Below are 21,734 nucleotides of genomic sequence, written 5' to 3'. Positions count from 1 at the left end.
TCAGCAAGCTGTGTCTATTTTCCATAAAGGAGCAAAGTTTAGGTGTAGTTAGTTAATTTAACTCCTGTTTTTTTCGGATTTGGCTACTTTGTGAATGCATTGGCTAAAGGGCAGTTGCTGATGCAACTTCGTGTAACCTTAAGGGGGGTTGTTCTGGTGTTCTCACTTTTTCTGCTGTTCTCCGTGTATTTGTGGAAATTTGGGGATGGTACAGCAATGCCTGATTTTGATTCTAGCATTTTTAATAAATATTAGTCTGGTGAGGAGACTTGCTTTAGGCGCTGTTCTGCATTTTAAGGAATGTAGTTTGTGGCGTCACACAATCTTTTGATAGTGCTCCAAAGTGTTCAACAGAACTAGCTTATGTGAGAGCTCAGCTCCTCAATATTCAGGACTATTCCAAATGCATGTGTGTTTACTGGTGGAGTTCCCTGCTTCAGGAGCACAGATTTTGTCCTTTCACGTGATTGGAGAGAAGTGGGTTTTGTTGTGCTGTTCTTCACACAGCTGCAAACCAAACATCTAGAGTAAGATTGTATCAAAATATGGAATAAAATTAAGGAAAACTAGAGACACTACACAAAGAACTTCCTAGTAGCAGGATCCTCCAGAGAAGAGTTTTTTAACTCTTGAATCACATTTAAATTCAGAAGTGCAGGTCAAATAAAGTAGTAGTAAGCAGCCAGGATATGAATTACTTGGCGTAACTGTTTTATGTCACAGAGGTAAATTTACATAAGCTCTTCCCCATGTTCAGCCTGAGTAGCTGAGGCGTAACCTTTCCTCTGTAGCCCGGAGGGGTGGCTGTACTTGGGGAGCAGCCTGGTGCCTGGCAGGCAGCCAGAGCCAGCTCAGTGGCCAAGGCAGATGTGCTGGGCTCTGGGCAGGAGCTCAGTGGGCGCTGCAGGGGAATCCTGGGCTGGCTTGGCACGGGATCCCAGCTCTGGGTGGAGCTGGAGCCTCGCTGGGGCCTGAGCAGCCACTGCAGGAACCAGAGTGGTCAGCCCTGAGCTGGACCTGACAGAGAGGGTGAGAATACTCGTGCAGGGGCAGCTGGGAGCAGCGGTGGTGAGGGGGGCAGGTGCTCTCCTTTCCCTCTTCCAACAGCTCCAGCTGTCAGGATAGCTCAGGAATTTCAGGGCAGTGGTGGACCAGACCTTGAGTTTCTGCTGCCTCCAGCTCAAACTGGAACGTGATTGTTTGGGGCAGCTGTTCAAGCTCTTGAATTCAGCTGGGAACAAGCAGTCTGCCTGTGCAGGTGCAGTTGTCCTGTGTTCCCTGGGTAGTTCACAGTTTCCCCTGTTCACTCTGTCTGTGTGTGGTGGGTAGAACAGTCCAGCTTCTCAGTTGGATCCAAGTGTGGACTAAGAGAAGAAAGGCTTGGTAACTTGCAATGTTTGAGAAATTATAACACATTAATTCAAATTTGTAAAATATTCTGTTTCCTTTGCTAGTCACCAGTGAGGTTTGCAAGTCTCACTTTTTTTTCTTTCCAGCGCAAGCAGCAAATAGGGCTTCGTATTACTTTTTTCAATCACAAAGACTTCCTATTGTGATTTAATAGAAATTCTGCAAGTTTAGTTCTTAGTATTAAACACTATGGCTGAGGAAAGAAACCTCATTCTGTGAAAGCAGGAAACCTTGGAACCATTTTTCCAGTTCTGGAGAACCTTGGTAGTGTTTCCTTGAAAAGTCCTGGCTGAAGGTTCTGTGGAAAGTGTTCAGCTGTGGCTGTTCAAAAGGATCTTCATCTTCAGCTGAGCTCTTAAGAGTACCGTGCTGTGGGTTGGCTTTGGTTTAATATTTGTTCTTCATCACCCTAGGGAAGAACAGTTATTATTGAACAAAGCTGGGGAAGCCCCAAAGTGACAAAAGATGGCGTGACAGTAGCAAAGGCAATTGACTTGAAAGACAAATACAAGAATATCGGAGCCAAGTTAGTTCAGGATGTTGCCAACAACACCAACGAAGAAGCAGGAGATGGTACCACTACTGCAACGGTACTGGCACGTGCTATTGCCAAGGAAGGCTTTGAGAAGATCAGCAAAGGAGCTAATCCAGTAGAAATCAGGAGGGGTAATGTTTTTCCCTTGTTTTTGATGTTTAATCACAGTTATTTATTTTTCATATCCTAAATTTGATTTCCTGAATAACTTGCCTTCTTTTTGAAGAGCCTTTAAATGAAGAGTGATGCTTAGAGAACACAGTTGTTTCTATGACCTTGCTGACTCTGAACAATTCTTCGTTTTTCTAATAGTTTTTTTCCTATTTTATATGCAGTTAACTTACTTGTCTTAGATAAACTCTTTCTGCATTTACTGCTACCATGGAAGCCAATTTGTGACAAATTTTGATCATGACAAAGTACCTCACACCAGCTCCAAAAATGGTCACCAGATACCCAAAACACAATATAGAACTAGAACTATTTGTTTTTGAACATGAAAAATCGATGCATTTTTGCAGTGTGGACTCTTTTTTTTTTTAATGAAACCTGTTTGGTGGAGTGGGTGGGTGCTTTGGTTTCTTCTGTGCTGTGTACCTTGTTTTGTTTGCTCACAGGTATTTTCTCCGTCTTTAGGGGTGATGCTTGCAGTTGATGCAATCATAAGTGAGCTGAAGAAGCTGTCTAAACCTGTTACAACTCCAGAAGAAATTGCACAGGTTAGGAAAAAAAAAAAAAAAACCACAACAAAATTTAACCCAAGTTTACAAAGCTGTTCAGAAAAAAAGTTTTGTGTGGGTAGGTTTAGTGGAGTTAGGTTGGGTGCATGTGACACCTGGGCGTTTTTATTTTGTACATCGAGGTTCAAGTTATATTTCACTGAATGATCTTCATGGTTATGCTTTCCTGTTCCTGTTTTAACGTTCCCAGTGTGCTGCCTTCAATTACACTGCTGAAAGTTAGTTCAGAATTGGGTTGGTTTTTTCACCTTCAAGTTTCATTCCTAAGTGTGGTCTTAAAACCTCAATTTTTGTACGTGGGAAGAAGTGATGAGAGCACAGCTGTGTTTGTGGATGGGAGGTAATGGCAGAGCTCAGTGGGTGTGGCAGCTCTCTCAGGTTGAGGGGGGTGCCCAGCTGGGTCTTGGGCTCCAGGTGTATCGGTCTTTGTAGGTTATTCCTCCCTGTGGCTGCAGATCCAGATGTCCTGTTTGTGAGCCCAGTGCAGGGAACCTGGCCCTGTCCTGGGGCTGCCCTAGAGATGTGAGCCCTTGAACAGAGATCTTGGGTCCTGGGTGGGTGTGCTGCAGTCAACTGCCCTGTCTTGGCATGTTTTAATTGAAAATGGTTATTCTGGTTTTCCTTATAGTGGGAAAATCAATCACTTGTATTGTGAAACGAGATGCAATGCTTTACTGTTTCAGGTGGCCACGATATCAGCAAATGGAGATCAGGAAATTGGCAATATAATCTCTGATGCAATGAAGAAAGTTGGACGAAAGGGTGTGATCACTGTCAAGGTAAGAACTGGCCAACATGCAGATTAGGTGCAAAGTGACTGTCCTTCCTCCAGTTAGGGCTGGTTTTTGTCTCATGTGATGTAGCTGCTGCTGTCCCACCGTAATTCCTCCCCATCTCTCTTAGATCAGGGTTTGGCCATTGTTCCCTCTTACATTCCTTTTGTTTGGGAAGGAAGCACACCAAACTGGTGTGTGGTCCAGTGTGTGCCATTCTGTTGTACATAGGATGCTAAAATTACACTTGTGCTTTTGGCAGCAAATAAGGCATCTTCTAATGCAGACTTTCTTGCATCTAAACAGGATGGAAAAACTCTAAATGATGAATTGGAAATCATTGAGGGTATGAAATTTGACAGAGGCTACATCTCTCCATATTTTATTAATACAACCAAAGGTGAGTTACCAATGACCCGTGTCACACACCTTACAGTGGCTCTTGTAAATTACAAATAACTATTAAGACTTCACAGTCCCTTATGCTTTGTGCCACAGCAAATAGGGCAGGGGGTCCTTCCCCATCAGGAGATTTTAACCTGATAAAAGCTTGGAGGTCAGAGGGTTTGTTTTCCTCCCTGCACAAAGAGTGGGCAGTGTCCATGCTAACATCAGGCTGGCCCTGCAACACAGCAGAACAGTGCAGGACTGAAAGTGGGGTCTTGGAGAAAAGAATTTGTCTCGTTTTTTAACACAGTTGTTGCTCCAAAGTAGCTGTTAAAATCAAAGGAATGCTTGGTATGTTTTTTGTAATTGAATTGTTCAGATAACGCACGTTGTTTCTGCAGGGCAGAAATGTGAATTCCAGGATGCTTATGTTTTAATCAGTGAAAAGAAGATTTCTAGTGTACAGTCCATAGTTCCAGCTCTTGAAATTGCCAATGCTAACAGGAAACCTTTAGTCATTATTGCTGAAGATGTTGATGGGGAAGCTCTCAGCACTCTAGTCTTGAACAGGTGAGGCTTAAAATCCATTCTTTTAGACAAATACTGCTTTATTTTCTTATTTCCATCCTTTTAAAGGAGTACGTAGGAAAGAGAGTGTTTAATTTTTCTGTGGTGCAGTGCTGTTTGTTCTCTTTCCTGTGTGAAACAAATGGCAACTTTGGAAATCACCATAACTTTGTGTCAACTCAGACAGTAACTCAATTGTGTCTTAACTACCTTTTTGAGCAAAATCAGCTCTTTGTGTGCTTGATTGGTAGAGCTGTACTGAAATAATTGGGTTTAGTTATTAGACTCTGAACACATGTGGAATGTTGCTCTCTGAATTTCTCTCTTCAGGCTGAAGGTTGGCCTTCAGGTTGTTGCTGTGAAAGCACCAGGTTTTGGTGACAACAGGAAAAACCAGCTTAAGGATATGGCGATTGCTACTGGTGGTGCTGTAAGTAATGATGTTTTAAGTATATTTTTGCTCTAAGAAATGTGAATTATATTAAAAGAGAAAAATTAATATGTGTTTTTAGGTCTTTGGCTTTTATTTTCTAGGCTGCAGGTTGTGTTCTGTCTTTCAAAATGTAACAGTAACTCTATTATTAGAACCTTCCTGTTTTTTTAAGTTGTAAGCACTGAAAATTGCTGTGTAATACAGCCCTGGCCCGCCAGGAGTGGTACATCCTTCTAACTGACTGTCACACGTGATTTCTTTGCAGGATTTAGGCTGTGAAGGGGAAGGAGGAACTCCAAAACAATCTTAGAAATATAGCAAAGCTTTCTTGCTGCCTTATAAAACTGATTGTCTCACAGTTGCTTGAACTCAAGTGTGGGAAATATAATGGTTTAAAATGTGTAGAATTGACTGAATGATTTTCTTAGCACTAAACTTTGCACATGCTTGATGCACTGATTAATGTCCCTTTGTGTGCCTTTTTGTTACGCACACTTCGAAATCATGGCATGATACCAAAGGGGACCTAAAGGAGGCTTTGAAATAAAACTTGATGTTTAAGCTTACTGCAGCACAAAGTAACCAACCAGCAAACTGTTTTAAAGTCTCTCAAGTGCCAATATTTTTAGCTTCTCAAAATACACGGAGATGACTGGTGACAGGGCCTGAGGAAATGCCATGAAACTGTGTCGGGGGAGGTTTGGGTTGGATGTGAGGAAGAGGTTGGATGTGAGTCTTGGGTTTGTCCTATTAGAGGCCAGGAGTTGAACTTGGATGATCCTTGTGGGCCCCTTCCAACTCAGGATATTCTATGAGGACACTGCTTTCCTTCCCAGGCACTTTGAATCAGTGAGCTACACAAGTCAGGCATGAGTGAGAAGCTGCCAGTTTTCCATTCCATGAGAGTCAGTTTGTGAGGTACCTGCGTGCCTGGACTCTCTTAGGAGAAGGGAAGAGTGTTGTTCAGCTGCAGTAGCGTGATTATTTTGCACCGTTAGCTATATGTGTTTGTGTGCCTATAGATAAAAAGCTGATGTTTGGGGGACCTGTGAATTCCAGCTTTTCACGTGATTTCTTTCAGGTGTTTGGAGAAGAGGGTTTGAACCTAAATGTGGAAGATATTCAACCTCATGACTTCGGTAAAGTGGGAGAGGTCATTGTGACCAAAGATGACACCATGCTTCTAAAGGGGAAGGGGGAAAAGGCTCAGATTGAAAAGCGCATTCAAGAAATAATCGAGCAGCTTGAGGTCACCACCAGTGAATATGAGAAAGAGAAGCTCAATGAGCGGTTGGCCAAACTCTCTGATGGAGTAGCAGTATTGAAGGTACTAAGAGATAATGAACTAAAGCTGTGTTTGGGCTTGTTGAGTGCTGAGGTGTAGAAGATTGCCAGCATGGGAGAGGCTGGGTTGGCTTTCTGGCACTGGTCAGTGCTCTTGGCTGTTTAATTTGGGGGCAGCAGTGTTTAGCCAGCAGTTTTCTCCCTCCCGGGCTCTCGGTGTGGACCTTGATGTGGTGCCTTGCTGTTTGTAGGTCGGTGGCACGAGCGACGTCGAAGTGAACGAGAAGAAGGACAGAGTCACTGACGCCCTGAACGCCACCCGCGCTGCCGTGGAGGAGGGCATCGTCCCGGGAGGTGGCTGTGCTCTGCTCCGCTGCATTCCAGCGCTAGATGCCTTAACTCCAGCCAATGAAGATCAGAAAATTGGTGAGGAAGTTATTGGAATGTGTGTGGAAGTGTTGCGAGTGGCCTTGCTCCTGGCTTGAGGCTTTCTCAGGTGAAATGCAGGTGGAACCTCACACCCCCTTGGTGTGGTGGTCTCTGCTTTATAGGGGGAAGGAGGTTTCGCTACATCCCTGACTTGACTGTGAAAGACCCAGTGACAGTAAAGCAGCAGAGCCCCCTGCAGAGAGTGGGAAATGGTTAGAGTTGAGAGCTGATTGTTCCCAGCCGTTGCAGACAGATGAAAAATCTAATAACGCTTAAGAGATTGTGTGGCAAATCAAATGGAAAAAGGCTTTGTGCCGTGTTACACATTAAGAGTACTCCTGACTTCTACAAAATGTAGTAAAACTAAAATGTGTGTAATATCCTGCAAAGATTTCATGTGTTGACAAATGTCAAGTAGCAGAAAACCTCTCTCTCCTGGAACTGATGCAAATAGATGAGATTTTCACTCTGAGGGTTCTCTGTGTTGCTCTCCAGCAGCACGTGCAGGCGTGCCTTGGCAGTGGGAGCAGCGTGTGCAACACAGAGCTCTAACCACCCTTTTTCTTGCAGGCATTGAAATAATCAAGAGAACCCTGAAAATCCCAGCAATGACTATTGCAAAGAATGCCGGTGTCGAAGGGTCATTGATAGTTGAGAAAATCCTGCGGAGCCCGTCAGAAGTTGGCTACGATGCAATGCTTGGGGACTTTGTAAATATGGTAGAAAAAGGAATCATAGACCCAACAAAGGTAACCTAAAAGTCTCAGTTATCAGCTTCTCTTCCTCCCCCCTCCTGTGACAGCCAGCAGGCATTAAGTTATTTCTTCCCTGGGTTTAGGTTGTGAGAACTGCTCTGATGGACGCTGCCGGGGTCGCGTCTCTCCTATCAACAGCAGAAGCGGTGGTGACTGAGATTCCCAAAGAAGAGAAGGAGCCGGCAATGGGAGGAATGGGTGGCATGGGCGGAGGAATGGGAGGTGGCATGTTCTAATTGCTGGGGTAGGGATGCATCATGAGCTGTGCTGTTGAAGACTGACAGTTCTGACTTTAAAAACTTGAGCTATCAGTGTCAGAGGGTGGATAGTGACTGAAGTGAGGCTGGTGTTGAAAAATCACTGTAACCATCAGTTACTGGATTTCATTTAACACACGTGTAATTGTTTACAGTCATTGTCCATGCCTACAGATAATTTATTTTGTATTTTTTGAATAAAGACATTTGTACATTCCTGATAACTGGGTGCAAGATCCATCTACCAAGGTCCTGATTTGAACTTAATTAAGGCACTTGATATTCTATTACAGAATTTCTTGGTGCTTGCCAGTACTAGGAAGAACTTGGAAGCCACTGTGCGTGAGACTAGACAATTGTGTACAAAGTAGGCAAATAGAGTTATGTGACCTTTATGTAATAAACTGCTCAAAAGTTACAAAATGTATCACCTTCTTCATCTGCCATAGTCATGGGAGAGCCTGGACAGCCTGCCTCTGAGATTTACTAGAAATAGACACTTATGCTTGAAAAAATGACAGGGCATTTCACGCTGAGAAACATTCCTTTGTCGAGAATGTTTCTCAGAAATGCAAGTGACTTTAATTTTGGTAAGAAATACCTAAGCTGAACTGCACTACAGTTCTTTGAAATATTAAACAATGCTCTGAAAACAAGGCACGTGCACTGGCTTTATTTTGCCCTGTCTATGCTGGTTGTTTCATGTGCTTGAACAGGCCCAGTGCACCTTTGGCAGTTCGTGGGAAGGTCCCTGAGGGTATCAAACAGGTAAGTCTTGCCTAAGAAAGGGTTTGGGGGTTTTTGAATGGTTCCTCTGCCCAGGTGTAGTATGTGGTTACCTCCTCACCTTGAGCCTTCCACTCTTGTCTTCCTTCCTGGTAATGGGTTGCAGAATTTAGTTGTTTTGCACTAAATGCTGTTTTACCTGTAGAAATGTTGCTTTGCCACTTACTGGGTTCTTTGACCTGACAGAGTTGATGTCAGTGACGTGTTAAGTCATCTGCTTTCCGAACTGCAGAACAATGGTGTTCCCAAACTTCCGTATGTTTATCTGTGATTGCCTCAACAAATGAAATTGCTGTACAATTTCTCAGTGCTGTTAAACTGACCTCAGTCCAGCTGTCACTTTCCTCAGTGTCCTGCTCTTAATGAACTGTCCTTCACAGAGGGGACATGTGACATGCCAATTGCTCTTTCTGGAAAAGTAAATGATCTGAAACTGTTTGAGGGCTGTCTTTATTCTGAAACAAACCTTCCTATGTTATGTAATGTGCTGTTCTCTAGTTACCCTATGGGTTACAGACCCTTGGCAGAAAGGACCTGCTTCAGCACCTGACCCGGAACTTCACCTGATTTCAGTAAGGAGATTGGGTAATGCAGGGCAGCACACTGAGGATTTAAAATCTGTTCAAACCTATTCACCTGTGTTTTTTCAGAGACTGGAAAGAATATTTGTCTCAGGGACAGAAGTACTGAATGTGGATTTAATCGAGACAGCGGGTGCTATTTTAACGGGCTGATAATAAATGGTAATATGGTCATGAAAAAGCCCCAAGAACTAAGGGGTTTTTAGTGCTCTTGTATGCTTTTTAATGACAGCTGCCCGTGGGTGTGCTTGGCTGCAGGGAGTGGAGGACATCTTGTTCCCTTCTTCCAGGGAGGACAGTTCTTGGTCCCTCACTCTCAGAGAGGTAACACTTCCTTGTTTCACAGTGTGGGAACTGTTTGCAGTAGATGAGTAACTAACTGAAGGGCAGCTTTAAGGGTGAGGGAGTGGAGGGGGGCAAGCTCAGCCTGCCAAACGTACGACACAGTGATCGGTGTGTGGAGCCCGGATGGGATATCCTGGCTGCAGCTGAGACTGCTGCACTCAGATTACAGTACTCCTTATGTGTATCCCCTGCCTTTAGTTTCTGACAGCTGAGGGTGTTCTTTAGCAGTTGCAGGTCAGTTCAGGAGCAGCTGGAGGCTCCTGACTCACCTTTGCCGTGCATTTGGATTAAAAGCACCCGCTACTCGGTGCTTGGCCAAGTGTTCCGTTCTCTGTGAAGCCAGAATGGCAGTTCCCCTTGGCTTGGCCAGAGCTGGCTGAGCTGTTGCTGTTAAATTACATTCACACGACTTATAACTTCAACTTGAGTTAATACGTTACAGTGCTAAAAAAAAAAATAAATCATGAGCTTGGATAAGGCAGATGTTGGACCGTAATCACAGGAGCCGCCTGGCACGTTAAGGGCAGCCTGGGATATCTGGGGTTACAGTAACTGCCAGTTGCCTGTTACTGATAAGGCTTCAAGTTGCACTTGATGGCAGCTTTTGAACTTTCTACACACATCTGGCTGAGCAGGTGTGTTTGGTGCAGTACAAAATCTTTAACACACAGCTCAGATAAGAAACAGATGCCCCGAAGGAGGAGCGCGGCACTTTGTACAAATGAGGTGTACAAACAAGGTTGGAACTGAGGTGGTTGCACTTGTCCCTTTACGTCTGATGAACTTCATGGAGCATCAGCTCCCGAGGTATGCTGGTTTCTGGGCCGTGGAGTTTGGATGCTCTTCTTTCAAAGGCAGCAACCATCTGCTTTACCACTTCGTCAAAAAACAGTGTAGCAAGTTTTGAGTGTAGAAGTGAACGAAATTCAAAAGAAACCTGTTAAAGACAATAGAGAAGAATTATTTTTCTTGTTGTCTACTGTTGTGGTAAAATGCTGTTACAAATAGACAACTCTACTAAAGAATCTCCAGTGAAGTTTACAAGTAAGTTGTGGGAGAAAGAAGAGTTAAAACTGAGGTAAAGGTGAGTGTGTCTGTGAAGAAAAACTGTGTTCCTTGGTCTCAGGACTGTTCCCCTGGGCTTTTCAATTAGAAGAAACCTTTCATTCAGCTCTCTGAAGTAATAATTTACCTAAACTGTCTTTAATAAATAACGCATCACTGAATAGATTTGGGATAGTGAGAAACTACTGACAAACAGTAACTGTTACTTTGTGCACAGAATTCACTTGGACTGAAGTTGTCTGAAGAAAACCCTGCATGGCAAGAAGGTACACTTGCAGGTAAGCTGGAGCACACCCAAGAGACTTTAAAGCAGCTTGAAATAGTTACTTATTAAATACCAATATTTTAAATTAGTCCTTCTCCATGGCAGTAGTTCTGGTATGTTCAAACAAGCAGTTTACTGTCTAAAACTACAGATTTGGTTTGTTGAGTATCTCCCACCTGAACAGCTCCCACTCCCAACCTGACATGGGCAGTCAGTGGAATGGATTGAGATTTGTGTCATTCCTGAGAAATCAGCAGATTCAATGCCAAATGGAGCGAATACAGCTTTTCCCAAATTCCTTAGGAGCAATGCACATTAACCACAAAGCAGCAGCACAGAAGTAACTAAACGACTTGGCCCAAAAGCCAAGTGTAGCTCCATTTACATTTGCTTGACCTCAGGCAACAGTAAAATTAATGTGCATTTTGTAAGGCAGGGCATGCAGAGTTCTGCAGAGCAGGGATAATGAATCTGGCATCGTGCTTGGGAATTACGTAAATCTTGAGGTGTGGTACATTTACATACGTACACTTAAGAAGTTTGCAGATGGTAAGAGAGGTGGTGTGTTTCAGTTTATGTACCAAATCGTTTCAGAGCTGAAACCAAACTGGGAAAGTTCCCTGCTGTGTATGTCTGTCTTCTGGAATCAGGCTGGCAAAACAGGATACAGCAGCTTCTGGGAACCACCTTAACCCGAACCTCAAGTAGCATTTTCTAAAGCAAAGCAGTGTTCTTGACATCAAAGGTTTCTCTGGAATATCTGTAATTGCACGGCATGTTCTGAGGAGTTTGTTGTGAAATCCCTGTCTGTGTGTGCCCAGAGGCAGGACCAGCAGGGCAGGAATGAGAAGGGTTAAGGCCTTAGGGAGGCAGCCCTGGCTCAGCAGCTGCTGCTGCCGCCTCTAAAAGGGGTGAGCAGCAAGAAGTGTCCGTAGTGTTCCCCCAAGACAGGGAAATGTCCATATCAAGGGCAGTTTTGACTCCCTTTAGGTCACTCGAAATATCAAAAATGTGGCTTTGGTGTGGGAGGTTTTGTGTGTTTCCTCACAGACTCTGTATTTAGATAATAGGTTTAGTGATTCAAGTTTTCTCAACTTGGGTTTTTATGGCTTGGGATTTAGGGCTTGGGTTAAAAGCTCGCTTATGTACTGGTTAGTAGCAGGAACTGGCACTTATTTCCCTGGAGAAATTAAAATAGTGTGAGCAAATAATGTGCAAACATCATGAACAAATTCTATGAGAAATTTATTTTTCTGAGTGCCACAAGATTAATTTTTATTCTTGAACCTTAAGAAGTGAAATACAGCAATAAGCTGAAAGTTTTTAACCCAAGGAGGTTAATGTGCTAGTTTCAAATAACCCAAAAGCTTTTTCCTATTAATTTTCCAAGTAGAGTATTCCAGTAGATGGCAGCAAGATTAACCCATCTCTGTGCAGTTTGCAGCCTGTTGTGATCCCCAGCTTACTTATGTGCTCAATGCAATTCCTATACTTCATGCTGTAAAATGCTAGAGAAAAACGTGATGACAGACTAAACAGACAACACTGAAAAGCAATAACTCGAGTGGAAAACTACTGGTCTGGGAGTAAAATCAGGCTAAATCAGACAATAGATTTAAAGAGCAATAGTTTGGGCTGCAGTGACATCCCGTCACAGATTAGAAAGATTAGACAGGAAAAATCTGTTATGCCAGAAGGAAGAAGTAAGACTTAAAACACACGACAGAGTAAAACTGAAAGCCAGGAAATCAAACTGACCAAACTGCAGGCCCAGCAGGACAGATGGTACCAGAAAATAAGTGCTCTCCCAACTTAGGCTGTAGAGTAATTAAAGGAAACAGCAAGGTATGTTTAGCATTTCTCCCTCTCTATTTGACTGTCTAAAAACTTCAGCGTGTTTAGAACCGTATGGTGAGAGGTGCCCCACACAGTTAAGTCAGCGTTTCCAATTAAGGCACTGCTCCTTAATTACGATACTTACTGAAAAATCCAATGTACATGTCCTTGGATATCCAGGGATACCTGGGCTCAAACGCCACACCGTTTCCAAGTGATTAAATAGTTTTCCATCTGTGCACGATGCCTAAAATAGAGTTTAAAAAGTCAGGCTGCAATTAGGCTTTTACAAGTGTGACAAACCGGTATTCCTGAAGTTTGCATTTGCATTTCTTTGGCAGTGACGGTCACGGCCAAGTTGAAACTGTTCTCACAGCACAGCCAGCAGGAGGTGCCTTATGTGTCATTGATGGCAAAATAACTGAATCCCTTTTAAGGGAGGGGGGAAATTTGTGTGTTGAGCATCGTGAAACAGATCTGTGGCACGGTGCATGGAACATCCTGCTGGTTACCTGCCAGGATTTTGAACAACGCTGCTTTAAGCAAAGGATACGGATATTTACTGGGGGTTCAGGTAGATATACTTTGTTACATGTATAGAATGTTTTAGATACTGGTATATGGACTGGTAGCTTTGGCCCATAGGAATGCTTAGCCCCAAGACAAATGTGTTTGAAGACAAACTCCAAGATCCTCTGTCACAAGATCCTGTTGTGACCAAGAGCTGCCACGAAGTCAGTAGATCGTACACTCAAGTTCATGGTCAGCTTATACACTCCCTTTTGGTCCCAGGCAAGCCCTGTTTGGCCAGTGCTTTAGGAGGGCTTGCATACAGTCCTTTAAAGCAGTAAAGTATTGTCAGTGGTTGGCTGCATAACTTTCATGGCAAAAGGGTCTTTATTTTCACTCATTTTGCTTTTGGCACATAGAGCTGATTCTGTGTGGCTATACTTATAAAAGAAAAAGATTAAAAGACCTATTCTTCAAAATCATCCAAATATATAACCTCAACTGGGTTAGAATTTGGAGAGAAAATTTCTCTAATTTTTTTAATTTTTTTTTTCCCTTTTTTTACAGGGTCTTACTGTTACCACAAGCAGCTCAGCTCCAACAACACAACCCACGAGGAATAGGTGTTACTTGGGTTGGAAAGCTGTGGTAAGGTGAGTCATCTCAAAGACTAATCAGCAGCACAAAAATAACTACATTTTTCTTTCCAGGAATGAGATGATGCAGGGCCTTGCCACTTCTACAACAGAAAGAAGGGAGTACAGGGAAGATTAGACACAAAGGGCTGGGCTTGCTTCCCTACTGCTGCCAAAACGGCAGGAAAAATGGGAAAACTGCCACTGTGTCCCCCTTGCTCCCAATCTTATGATCAGCAAACTCACTCCATGCTTTCTTCCTCAGCAAAGACTGCTGTTACCAGTCTGATTTGTCAATTATTCAAGTGCTGCTACCTTAAGCAACAAAAAAACCCCCCCATCCCCATTTTGTCACCACCTGCAAGGTACCTTTGCCCAGAGTTGCTTCAGAGGAGAGTGAAGTAATGCAAGCACACAGTGGCTTCTCTAGAAATGTCCTACAGTCATAGGAACATAACGTAAATCTCCAGGAACAGAAATTGCAGCAGAGAAAAGGCCAGTGAGTGCATTACATAAAAGCACTTTGCATATTCCTTTTCCAATTTACATCTTCTCTGTGCTTCAGAAACTAATTTTCTGTTAAGTGTCTCTTATTAGGAAGCCTGGAAATAGAGTATTCAAACAATTATCTTGAGCAGCAACCAATTGTTGTAATTTCCACTAATTACTCCAAAACAAACAGTCAGGATCTGCCACACAAAGGGAGAGGCAGTTTTGCTGTAAGGAATCTGTTCTGAGCCATTCTTACCAAAACAGGTTTAAAAATACAAGGTAAGCAGATACTTAGAAGATCCAGGCATCATTTAAAATTTCTGCCTTGACACTTTTCTACCTTTCTCTTAATTACTGAAAAGCTGAAAGGAGAACTACAACTGTTTCTCTTCTGAACAAAATAATTGTAAAAAATTGAATTTAAATCCACTCTTGCATTTTCTCATCAATATATTGAATAACAATCTCTTCAGCAGATCCTACACTTAGTTTAAGGCCTTTCATATTAACTAGTTAAAATTGTGGGAAGAAAAGTAATGACAAGTAGCAACTTTGCTGAGGCATCAGAAGCTAATATTGTTAAAGATAACTTTTATGTCAAAGATAACTTTAAAGTGAGAACTGACTTTGTATTTAGAGAGTCTTGGACAAAATTAAAACAAAAAACCAAAGCAAAAGGGTTATATCTTCATTAATGGCTGCCACCTTCTCCAGCAAAGGCAAGTTAAAAAGCGATTCCTCCTTCTCCCCCATGTGGTGGGATGTGTTTTAAAAGCACATGCAAATTTTCCCCCAGTTTATCCAAAATCCCTTAAAGAAAAGCAACACAAGTTCTGAGCCACAGAAAGAACTTCCAGCATCGGTTTTGTTTCAAAGCAAGATGTTCCTGGAATATTCAGATTTCAACAACAAATGTTAAGGAAAATTAGGAGAGGGAAAAAAACCAACCAACCAAACAAAAAACACAGTTACCTTAACTAAATGTGGTCTCACCAGGGTAACAACTGATGTGTACCTCTCTACTACAGGAGGGAATCCTATTTCCAGCTGTGCTTTGCAGTATCCAGAGCGCTTGGAGAGTATGTCGGACTTTTTACACCAAGGAACAAACAGTTTGTAATTCTCCACAACAGCAACAACTTCGTACATTTCCTGCATTGAGTACCTGGGAACAGAAATAGGAGCGTTACAGTTACAAGGTATTTTAACTTTGATTCAGTGGTAAAGTGTCAAAGGTGGTATAAATGGTGTGGGCAGTTGGGAGGTGAACATACAGTCACCTGAAAACTACCACTGGTTCTGGAGATTAAAATGCAGCTTTGCTAATTAAGAGGGAAAAAAAGCAGTAAAGTGGTGATAGTCTTTATGTAAAGAAGCAAAGTACCGCACACCATCCAGCAGTAAAGTTAGTGAACAGTGACTGCTACTCCCTCTCTTAAGTATCATGTAAATATGCATATATTTTAAATGAAACATTTTTTTTTTCAGCATAGCTGTGTCTTCATTGAGGCAGATCTCAGATATTCCACATTAAAAAAATCCACACTTCATGGCTCCCAAGACAAGGTGTATCATAACTCAAGTACTATATTTAATAAGGTTTAAACAGAGCAAAGCTACCTTCCTCACATCAACCCAAATTAAAAACTTAATTAAAAAAGAAATGCAATGGAAAAACCTTCCAGCATCACAGAATGGCTGAAGTTGGAAGGGAGCTCTGGACTTCATCCACCCTCCCCCTGCTCAGGCAGGATATAGAGATCAGATTAAACACATAATAGCAACATTTTAGTGGATTCTACTGTAACGTGGCAGAGTATTACTGACTGTGGGTTTTAATTTTTAGTTCTGACTCAGAAACAGATGGGATTAAACATGGGCTTCAATTCTTTAAAATGAAACATATGTTCAACAGTACTCAGCAGTGAGTACTCTTGGATGAAGGCCCTTTCTTAGTGACTATGCAGATATGTTGCAGTTCAGGAACTGTCACGTAAAGGAATGTTAAGTACAGTCAAAAAATTATGCTAATAAAAAAGTAATTCATGCTATTGTGGACCAGAGACTGGGGGCAGATCCCAGTATCATTAAATGAACTGGAATTTTCCCACTAGCTCGAAGGCAAATTGGATTTCATAATCCTTTTCTATGCATCTTAGTTTCTTCATCACACAACTAATTATTTTCCTTCTGGTTTTGTTTTGTCATGAAAGAGAACAGATATTTTTGCTCTTTCTTTCTGTAGGTTTGGGGTTCCTACTTTTTTTATACTCAGTTTCAGACTGGTAAATCCTGATCTTTACAAATTCTGAAAATCAGAACTCCTTTTCACATTCCAATTGGGCAGAGTCATAGGGGCATTTGTCCGTAGGGATGGGGGTTTTTTTAACTTCTTTTGAGCTTCTAGTGTTTCAGATTAATTACAGCAAATATAAAAGCAATAAGCATTTAAAGTCTCTTTCCACAGTTTTATACAAACCCTATAATTCTTCTTTCAGAATATTCTTTTCTTTTATTTATTAGTGGTGCAGCAACGTTGAAGAAATTCCTTGACAAAGTCTGGCTCCTTACAGGTACTTGCAAAGGAGAAGTTCTGGTCATCAGAATACCACAAGAAGCCAAGTGCCTGAAACAGTGAAAATGCTTTTAGACGTGTTTCCTATCAGCAAAGTAAGTAACAACACATTCAGGTGGGACAAACAACCTGTTGTATAACACTCCAGGAAACATCCATCAGATGGAAAAGCAAAGGCTCGTAACAGTGCACAAACTGTCAAGCAACACTTTTTCTCTTTAAGAGAAACTAAAAATAGCCCCCAGTCATGAGCAAAGTAAATGGCAGAGTGAAACACAAAGGCCCTCATTAAGCACTGGAACACATGAACACTGAGTTCATGTACAAGTCTCACATGCACTTGGTTTGCAGAACAGGTTTTCCTAGTAGCAAAATCGAGGCATAGTTTGCAATACTCATCCCTTTTGGAACACGCAAAGTAGAGAAGATTTCACTTGGAGATACAAAGTTGAACTCTGGTGCCATCCTTCTCCTAAAAGGACAATTTAATTTTGAAAGTCCGTTCAGAAGGTGCATTGTTACCCAGCTTTCAAAACTTCCTTCAGAAAACATAATCAAACACTTGGACACAGTGTTTTCATAAATAAAACTTAAATTACCTGTAAAAGGACGAGTAACCTTAAGATTGTACCTCAGTGTTCTCTGTTTGTGAACATCTACACTAAAATCTAAAAAATGCTCATTGTGATTAACAGTTCTGTTCTGCTAAATTACTGATTTTGCCGAGATCAAGTAGATCAAAATGCAAAAGGCTGCCTCAAAAGTTCTGACTTTTGGCACCAGGAGTTTAAAAATGCTACTCTTTGTCCTCAATGACTCTACAAACATAAGCTAAATAGTAACCCAGGTCTTTTACTGCTCTTTCTCTAATTAAACAGTCAGGACTCTACGTCTGGATTGACAGAGTTGGAAATGGAACCAAACTTCCCTACTTAGCATTAGGCTTCTTTGGGGGTCTGTTTGGTTGTTTTGGTGGGTTTTTAAACACAGTGAACAGATAGATGCATCAGATGCATTTTTTTCCCAGCCACCAAACTAGTCTAGCAAATTGGTTACAAATTTTGAACAATTAAACTGAACATGTTCTTTAAAAAAATCAACATAGAATTCTTAAGGAAATATAGTAGTAATCCATGACTGAGCACACAATCTTATGTGGTCACTGGACTAGGAGACAGGCAAATAATAAATTGGTACTGAAATAGAGGAAAATAATCATGATTAGCAGATGGTTAGAAACAGTCTGTATAGACTTCTTTAAAACCAACTATGCAACTGTGATATGAAGCAGGATGAGTGACAAACACAGGCTGTAACCACTGCAGTTGAAAAGAAATTATTTAAGAGGGGACAGAAGTACTGTGTCAAAATTAAGAAAGGATAGGTATACCTTAAAAGCCCTTAGACAACAACTCTGCAAATGTTTGCAACTGTATCTCAGTTGTGGTCACGGTCTGTTTTTTTTCCACACAAACTGGACAAGACTAAAGGAAAAGCTTTGACACTTGCTTTGACAGGAAGCTGGAAGGGTGCCAGTAACATCGTAGCTGCCTCAGCCCAAGTCACAGAAGGTGTTAAAATGTATGGACCAGACCTCATTCTGCACAACAGATTTAAATCACCACTTTATCTGGGGCTATGTACAGCACACAGTCCAAACTGGTCACCAGGTTTCATCTCGTGGTCTATTTTTACTGTAAGGCTGTGCCGGTCTATTGTTTCTTACAGTTTTATCTAAACTTGTTTCAGCTGCAAGGCTTAAAAACAGCCCCTACAAACAATCCCTGGGCTGCTGTGAGACAATGTCCTTTTCACCATTATTTTGCCATTCGAGGCAGACAGGGTTAAGAGGTTACAGTGCTAACAAGCATGGTGAGACTCCATCCCTCTCCCGATTTTATCTGAAGAATAACAGACGCTGTGAGAATGTGCTGGGCTTGGTCCCAGTTCAGGAAAGCAGATCTCTGCAAGAAATCCCAGAAGCGTGGGTTTCCATGGACTGTTTTTGTGAACCTGACCTAGGCCACAGAAGAAAAGCCAAGTCCATGCTACAGTTCAGAATCCTGGCACCTCTGTGTTTACCCTCTGCCAGTAACAGAACCGTCCCCCTCACACTGCTCTTACTGCATCTTCCACTCACTGCTTTCTCCCTAAGCATCTGGGCACTGATCACAGTACCACCCGACCTTCACGACCTGAAAAGGAAGCACTTCTGGTGTATGACGTGCACATGTAAGTAATCCATATTCAATGATTTTTATTTTATTTTTTTTTAAATAGGTGCATGATTTTCTAAGCCTAAAGGTTAATGTATTTTTGGGAAAAAAAAAAAAAAAAGGATCTCCAACCCTCTCACTGTAAAGACTGACATGGCAGCAGGTACAATGTGCACACCAGTGACAATTGCAAAGCCAAAGCGTTCCCAGGTTCAAGGCTGCAGATAACACAGTTCTGGATTTGACCCACCACTTCCATAGAACCAGCTCACACCAGAAACACTGTCAAACTTAGTGTCCAGCTAGTTACCTAATGTGTCTCCTCATACCAAACACCCAGCAATTGATTTTGCCCTTGAGACTTCAATATGACTTTTAAAAATAGCAATTTTTGTTTTACCAGGAGTGAACTAAGTTAATATTGCAAACGCATCCTTAGGATTCTACCACAAAGGATACACGGTAAGGAATGTGGCCCAAGGTTACATTATACCACTGCGCGGTAACAATGATGCCAAATGACTGCTTGAAATTTGACATCGTGAACCAACATCTATTCCGATTTTTGGCAGTTTTTACGAGGAGGACAGACTTTGACAAAGAGAGAAGCACTGCTGTAATCTTTTTCTTCTCCTAACATTTCAAATCATGCTTTCCCTCTGTCATCTGCTTGCTCTTTTTAATTCCAGCAACAAGATTAACTCTTCTCCAGAGCATACTCCTTTTCTCGAGCTGTTGCAGCCAGGCTCCCATGTGCTCAGGGCAGAAGGAACATATTGCCTTATCCGAAGCAGAAACCACCCGGGCGTTTCACTCAGTTTTTAGTTTCTTCGCGCTCACGGCTGTGCAGCCGCCCCGGGCAAAGAACAGGCGAGTTCACAACGGGGGAACCGGCCCCTCTCTGACACCCCCCCTCCCCGCCGCGCTCACCGCGCCCCGCGTACCTGCCGCCGGCCCCTCCGGCCAGCGCCCTGGCGAGCGCCGCGCCGCTCCGCGACATCGCGGCCCTTCTTGTCCCTTCTGTCCCTTCTGTCGCCGCCTGTCCCTTCTGTCGCCGCCTGTCCCGCCGGTCGCGGAGCGGGGCCGGCCCGTCCTGAGGGCGGGGGCGCGCAGTCACGGGACGGCGCGCGCGGCCGCGGCGCTCCCCGTGATTGGCCCGGCGGCGCGCGAGCCCCGCGCGCGGCCATACTTGGGCTTGTGGGCGCGGGGAGTCCCCTCAGGGGCCCCTCCCGTCCCGTCCCGTCCCGCTCCTGCTCCGTGCGGGCTCAAGGTTACAGTCACCGGCGTCATGAAAACTCAACAGTGCGGCCACAGAACCGACTGTAACCACGGAGAGTTGTTTTAGCACGAGCTGAAGCAAAGAGCTCGTTACTTTCTCGTAGTCCGCCTCTCAAATACAGCCTCCCTCAATGAAACCTGCTTTGCGATTACAGTGAGGCCGATGAACTACTGCTCAAATGTAACTCATTGCACATTTCGTATTTTGTGTAATATGTATTACGTGTAAGTTTTTTAAAGGTAAGTCTGCAAAGTCTATTTCCATAAAATAGCTTGGGTGGTTGGGGGTTTTGTGTTTTATTTTGTTTAATTTAGTACCTGGTGGACTGGCAGCCTTCTGACTGGGAATCTTGAACTGAGTCTAGTATTTACTCACCCTGAACTTGAACAAGTGTCTGGGCTGTGTCACACTAGAAAACCAGCTTGGATGCATTGTCATCAATGTCTTTCCAGCTGTGTGAAGAACCCACTCCCACTCAATTAAATGCAACTAGAACTTTTAATCCAGTGAAAGCCATTTAGTCAATGCATCAAAAAGCAAGAAAATTTCTGGACAAAAATAACAGTTCCAACCATGTAAGCCCACAACAACATCCTCTTCAGAAAAGTTCTCCTTTTTTATCCCCCCTAACTATCCCATTGTCCTTGCCATTAGCAAAACCACTCATCATTAAACAGGAACACCATCAATTTGGATGACTGAAACTAGTTGGAGCAGCTTTTACTTTTACCACCTCAGGGCATGGTGTTCTTCAGATAAGCTGTCCTGTAGCATATTCCCATTAACTCGATGTAAAACAGAAACACGTGAAAAGCCACGTTCTCCAGTATAGGCTAAAAACAGGCAGCCAATCCAGAAATACAAACAAAACCACAATCCCTAGCCTCGCCCCTCCTCCTCCAATCCTCATTACTAAACGTATCCGTGTGTTTTGCAACTTCCATCAGAACTGCTCTTATTTGCTGGTGTCTGTGTTTGCCAGGGCAGTTTGTTCTGTCCCGTTGTTCTGTCTTGCTCTGTGGGTCAGGAACTGCCTCTTAGAGAGACTGATGTCTTTCAGAATAACTGAGGAGTCAAGTGTTGTGAGGTCCAAGGTGACGGATGTCTAAGGCACTTTGGGGGGTTTTTTGCCTTTTTTGTTTTCTGCTGTAGGCTCAGGATTGCAGTCTTTAAACCTTGCTTGACACCTTTTGCATTTGCTAACTTGGACAGGAGGAGGGGCCCAAATTAATACTTAACACCAGAGGGACACAAGACATTTCTGATACACCAGAAAGAGATGTATTGTATGGTCACATAGAATTTTTTTTTTCTATGTGCTATTTTTCTGTGACACCATCATCATGAGAAAAGGTTAGGTTTAAACTCTGATTATGAGATTTATCCTCTTAAAAAAACAATTAAGAATTTTAAGGACACCTCTGAGTGGGCAGAGAGACAGTCAATCCGAGATGAGGCAAGCACATCCCTGTGTAAAAGCAGGTTATTTTTACACAATTTATTCAGCTCTATTTCTACAGATTGCTGAAAAGGGCAGCTGGATTAGTATGTTCCTTTAAGAGGTAAAGACTAAAGCAAA

At 42.8% G+C, this 21,734-nt stretch overlaps 2 protein-coding genes and 1 long non-coding RNA gene across 3 annotated transcripts in view; 2 read left to right on the top strand and 1 right to left on the bottom strand.

Annotated features, from left to right (window-relative positions):
• The window catches only part of HSPD1 (heat shock protein family D (Hsp60) member 1), a 10,441-nt gene extending 2,215 nt beyond the window's left edge, over positions 1-8,226 (top strand). Inside the window, exons 3-12 of the mRNA XM_027898482.1 lie at positions 1,824-2,076; positions 2,582-2,664; positions 3,369-3,464; positions 3,765-3,858; positions 4,247-4,415; positions 4,743-4,842; positions 5,927-6,172; positions 6,381-6,555; positions 7,129-7,307; positions 7,397-8,226. Coding sequence (XP_027754283.1) covers positions 1,824-2,076; positions 2,582-2,664; positions 3,369-3,464; positions 3,765-3,858; positions 4,247-4,415; positions 4,743-4,842; positions 5,927-6,172; positions 6,381-6,555; positions 7,129-7,307; positions 7,397-7,549 — 1,548 coding nt within the window. The 3' untranslated portion in view covers positions 7,550-8,226. The remainder of the gene's footprint in view (positions 1-1,823; positions 2,077-2,581; positions 2,665-3,368; positions 3,465-3,764; positions 3,859-4,246; positions 4,416-4,742; positions 4,843-5,926; positions 6,173-6,380; positions 6,556-7,128; positions 7,308-7,396) is intronic.
• Positions 7,691-19,937, bottom strand: COQ10B (coenzyme Q10B). The gene is made up of 5 exons (XM_027898483.1): positions 19,821-19,937; positions 16,565-16,711; positions 15,058-15,250; positions 12,594-12,695; positions 7,691-10,219 (listed from the first exon to the last, which is right to left on the bottom strand). Exons 1-5 carry the CDS (start codon positions 19,874-19,876, stop codon positions 10,052-10,054), a joined length of 666 nt encoding a protein of 221 aa, XP_027754284.1. The 5' UTR covers positions 19,877-19,937; the 3' UTR covers positions 7,691-10,051.
• LOC114064968 lies at positions 9,828-12,530 on the top strand. Its single transcript, XR_003572847.1, has 3 exons — positions 9,828-9,917; positions 10,565-10,625; positions 12,057-12,530. It is a non-coding gene; the product is annotated as an uncharacterized LOC114064968 (long non-coding RNA).
• Positions 19,938-21,734: the final 1,797 nt, after the last annotated feature.

Source organism: Empidonax traillii, unplaced genomic scaffold (assembly GCF_003031625.1).
Source record: "Empidonax traillii isolate 1590-97213 ecotype Southwest subspecies unplaced genomic scaffold, ASM303162v1 scaffold599:size391633, whole genome shotgun sequence".
Taxonomy (NCBI): Eukaryota; Metazoa; Chordata; class Aves; order Passeriformes; family Tyrannidae; genus Empidonax; species Empidonax traillii.
Note: the sequence above shows the minus strand (reverse complement) of the source record. Positions and strands in the feature narration are given on the sequence as shown.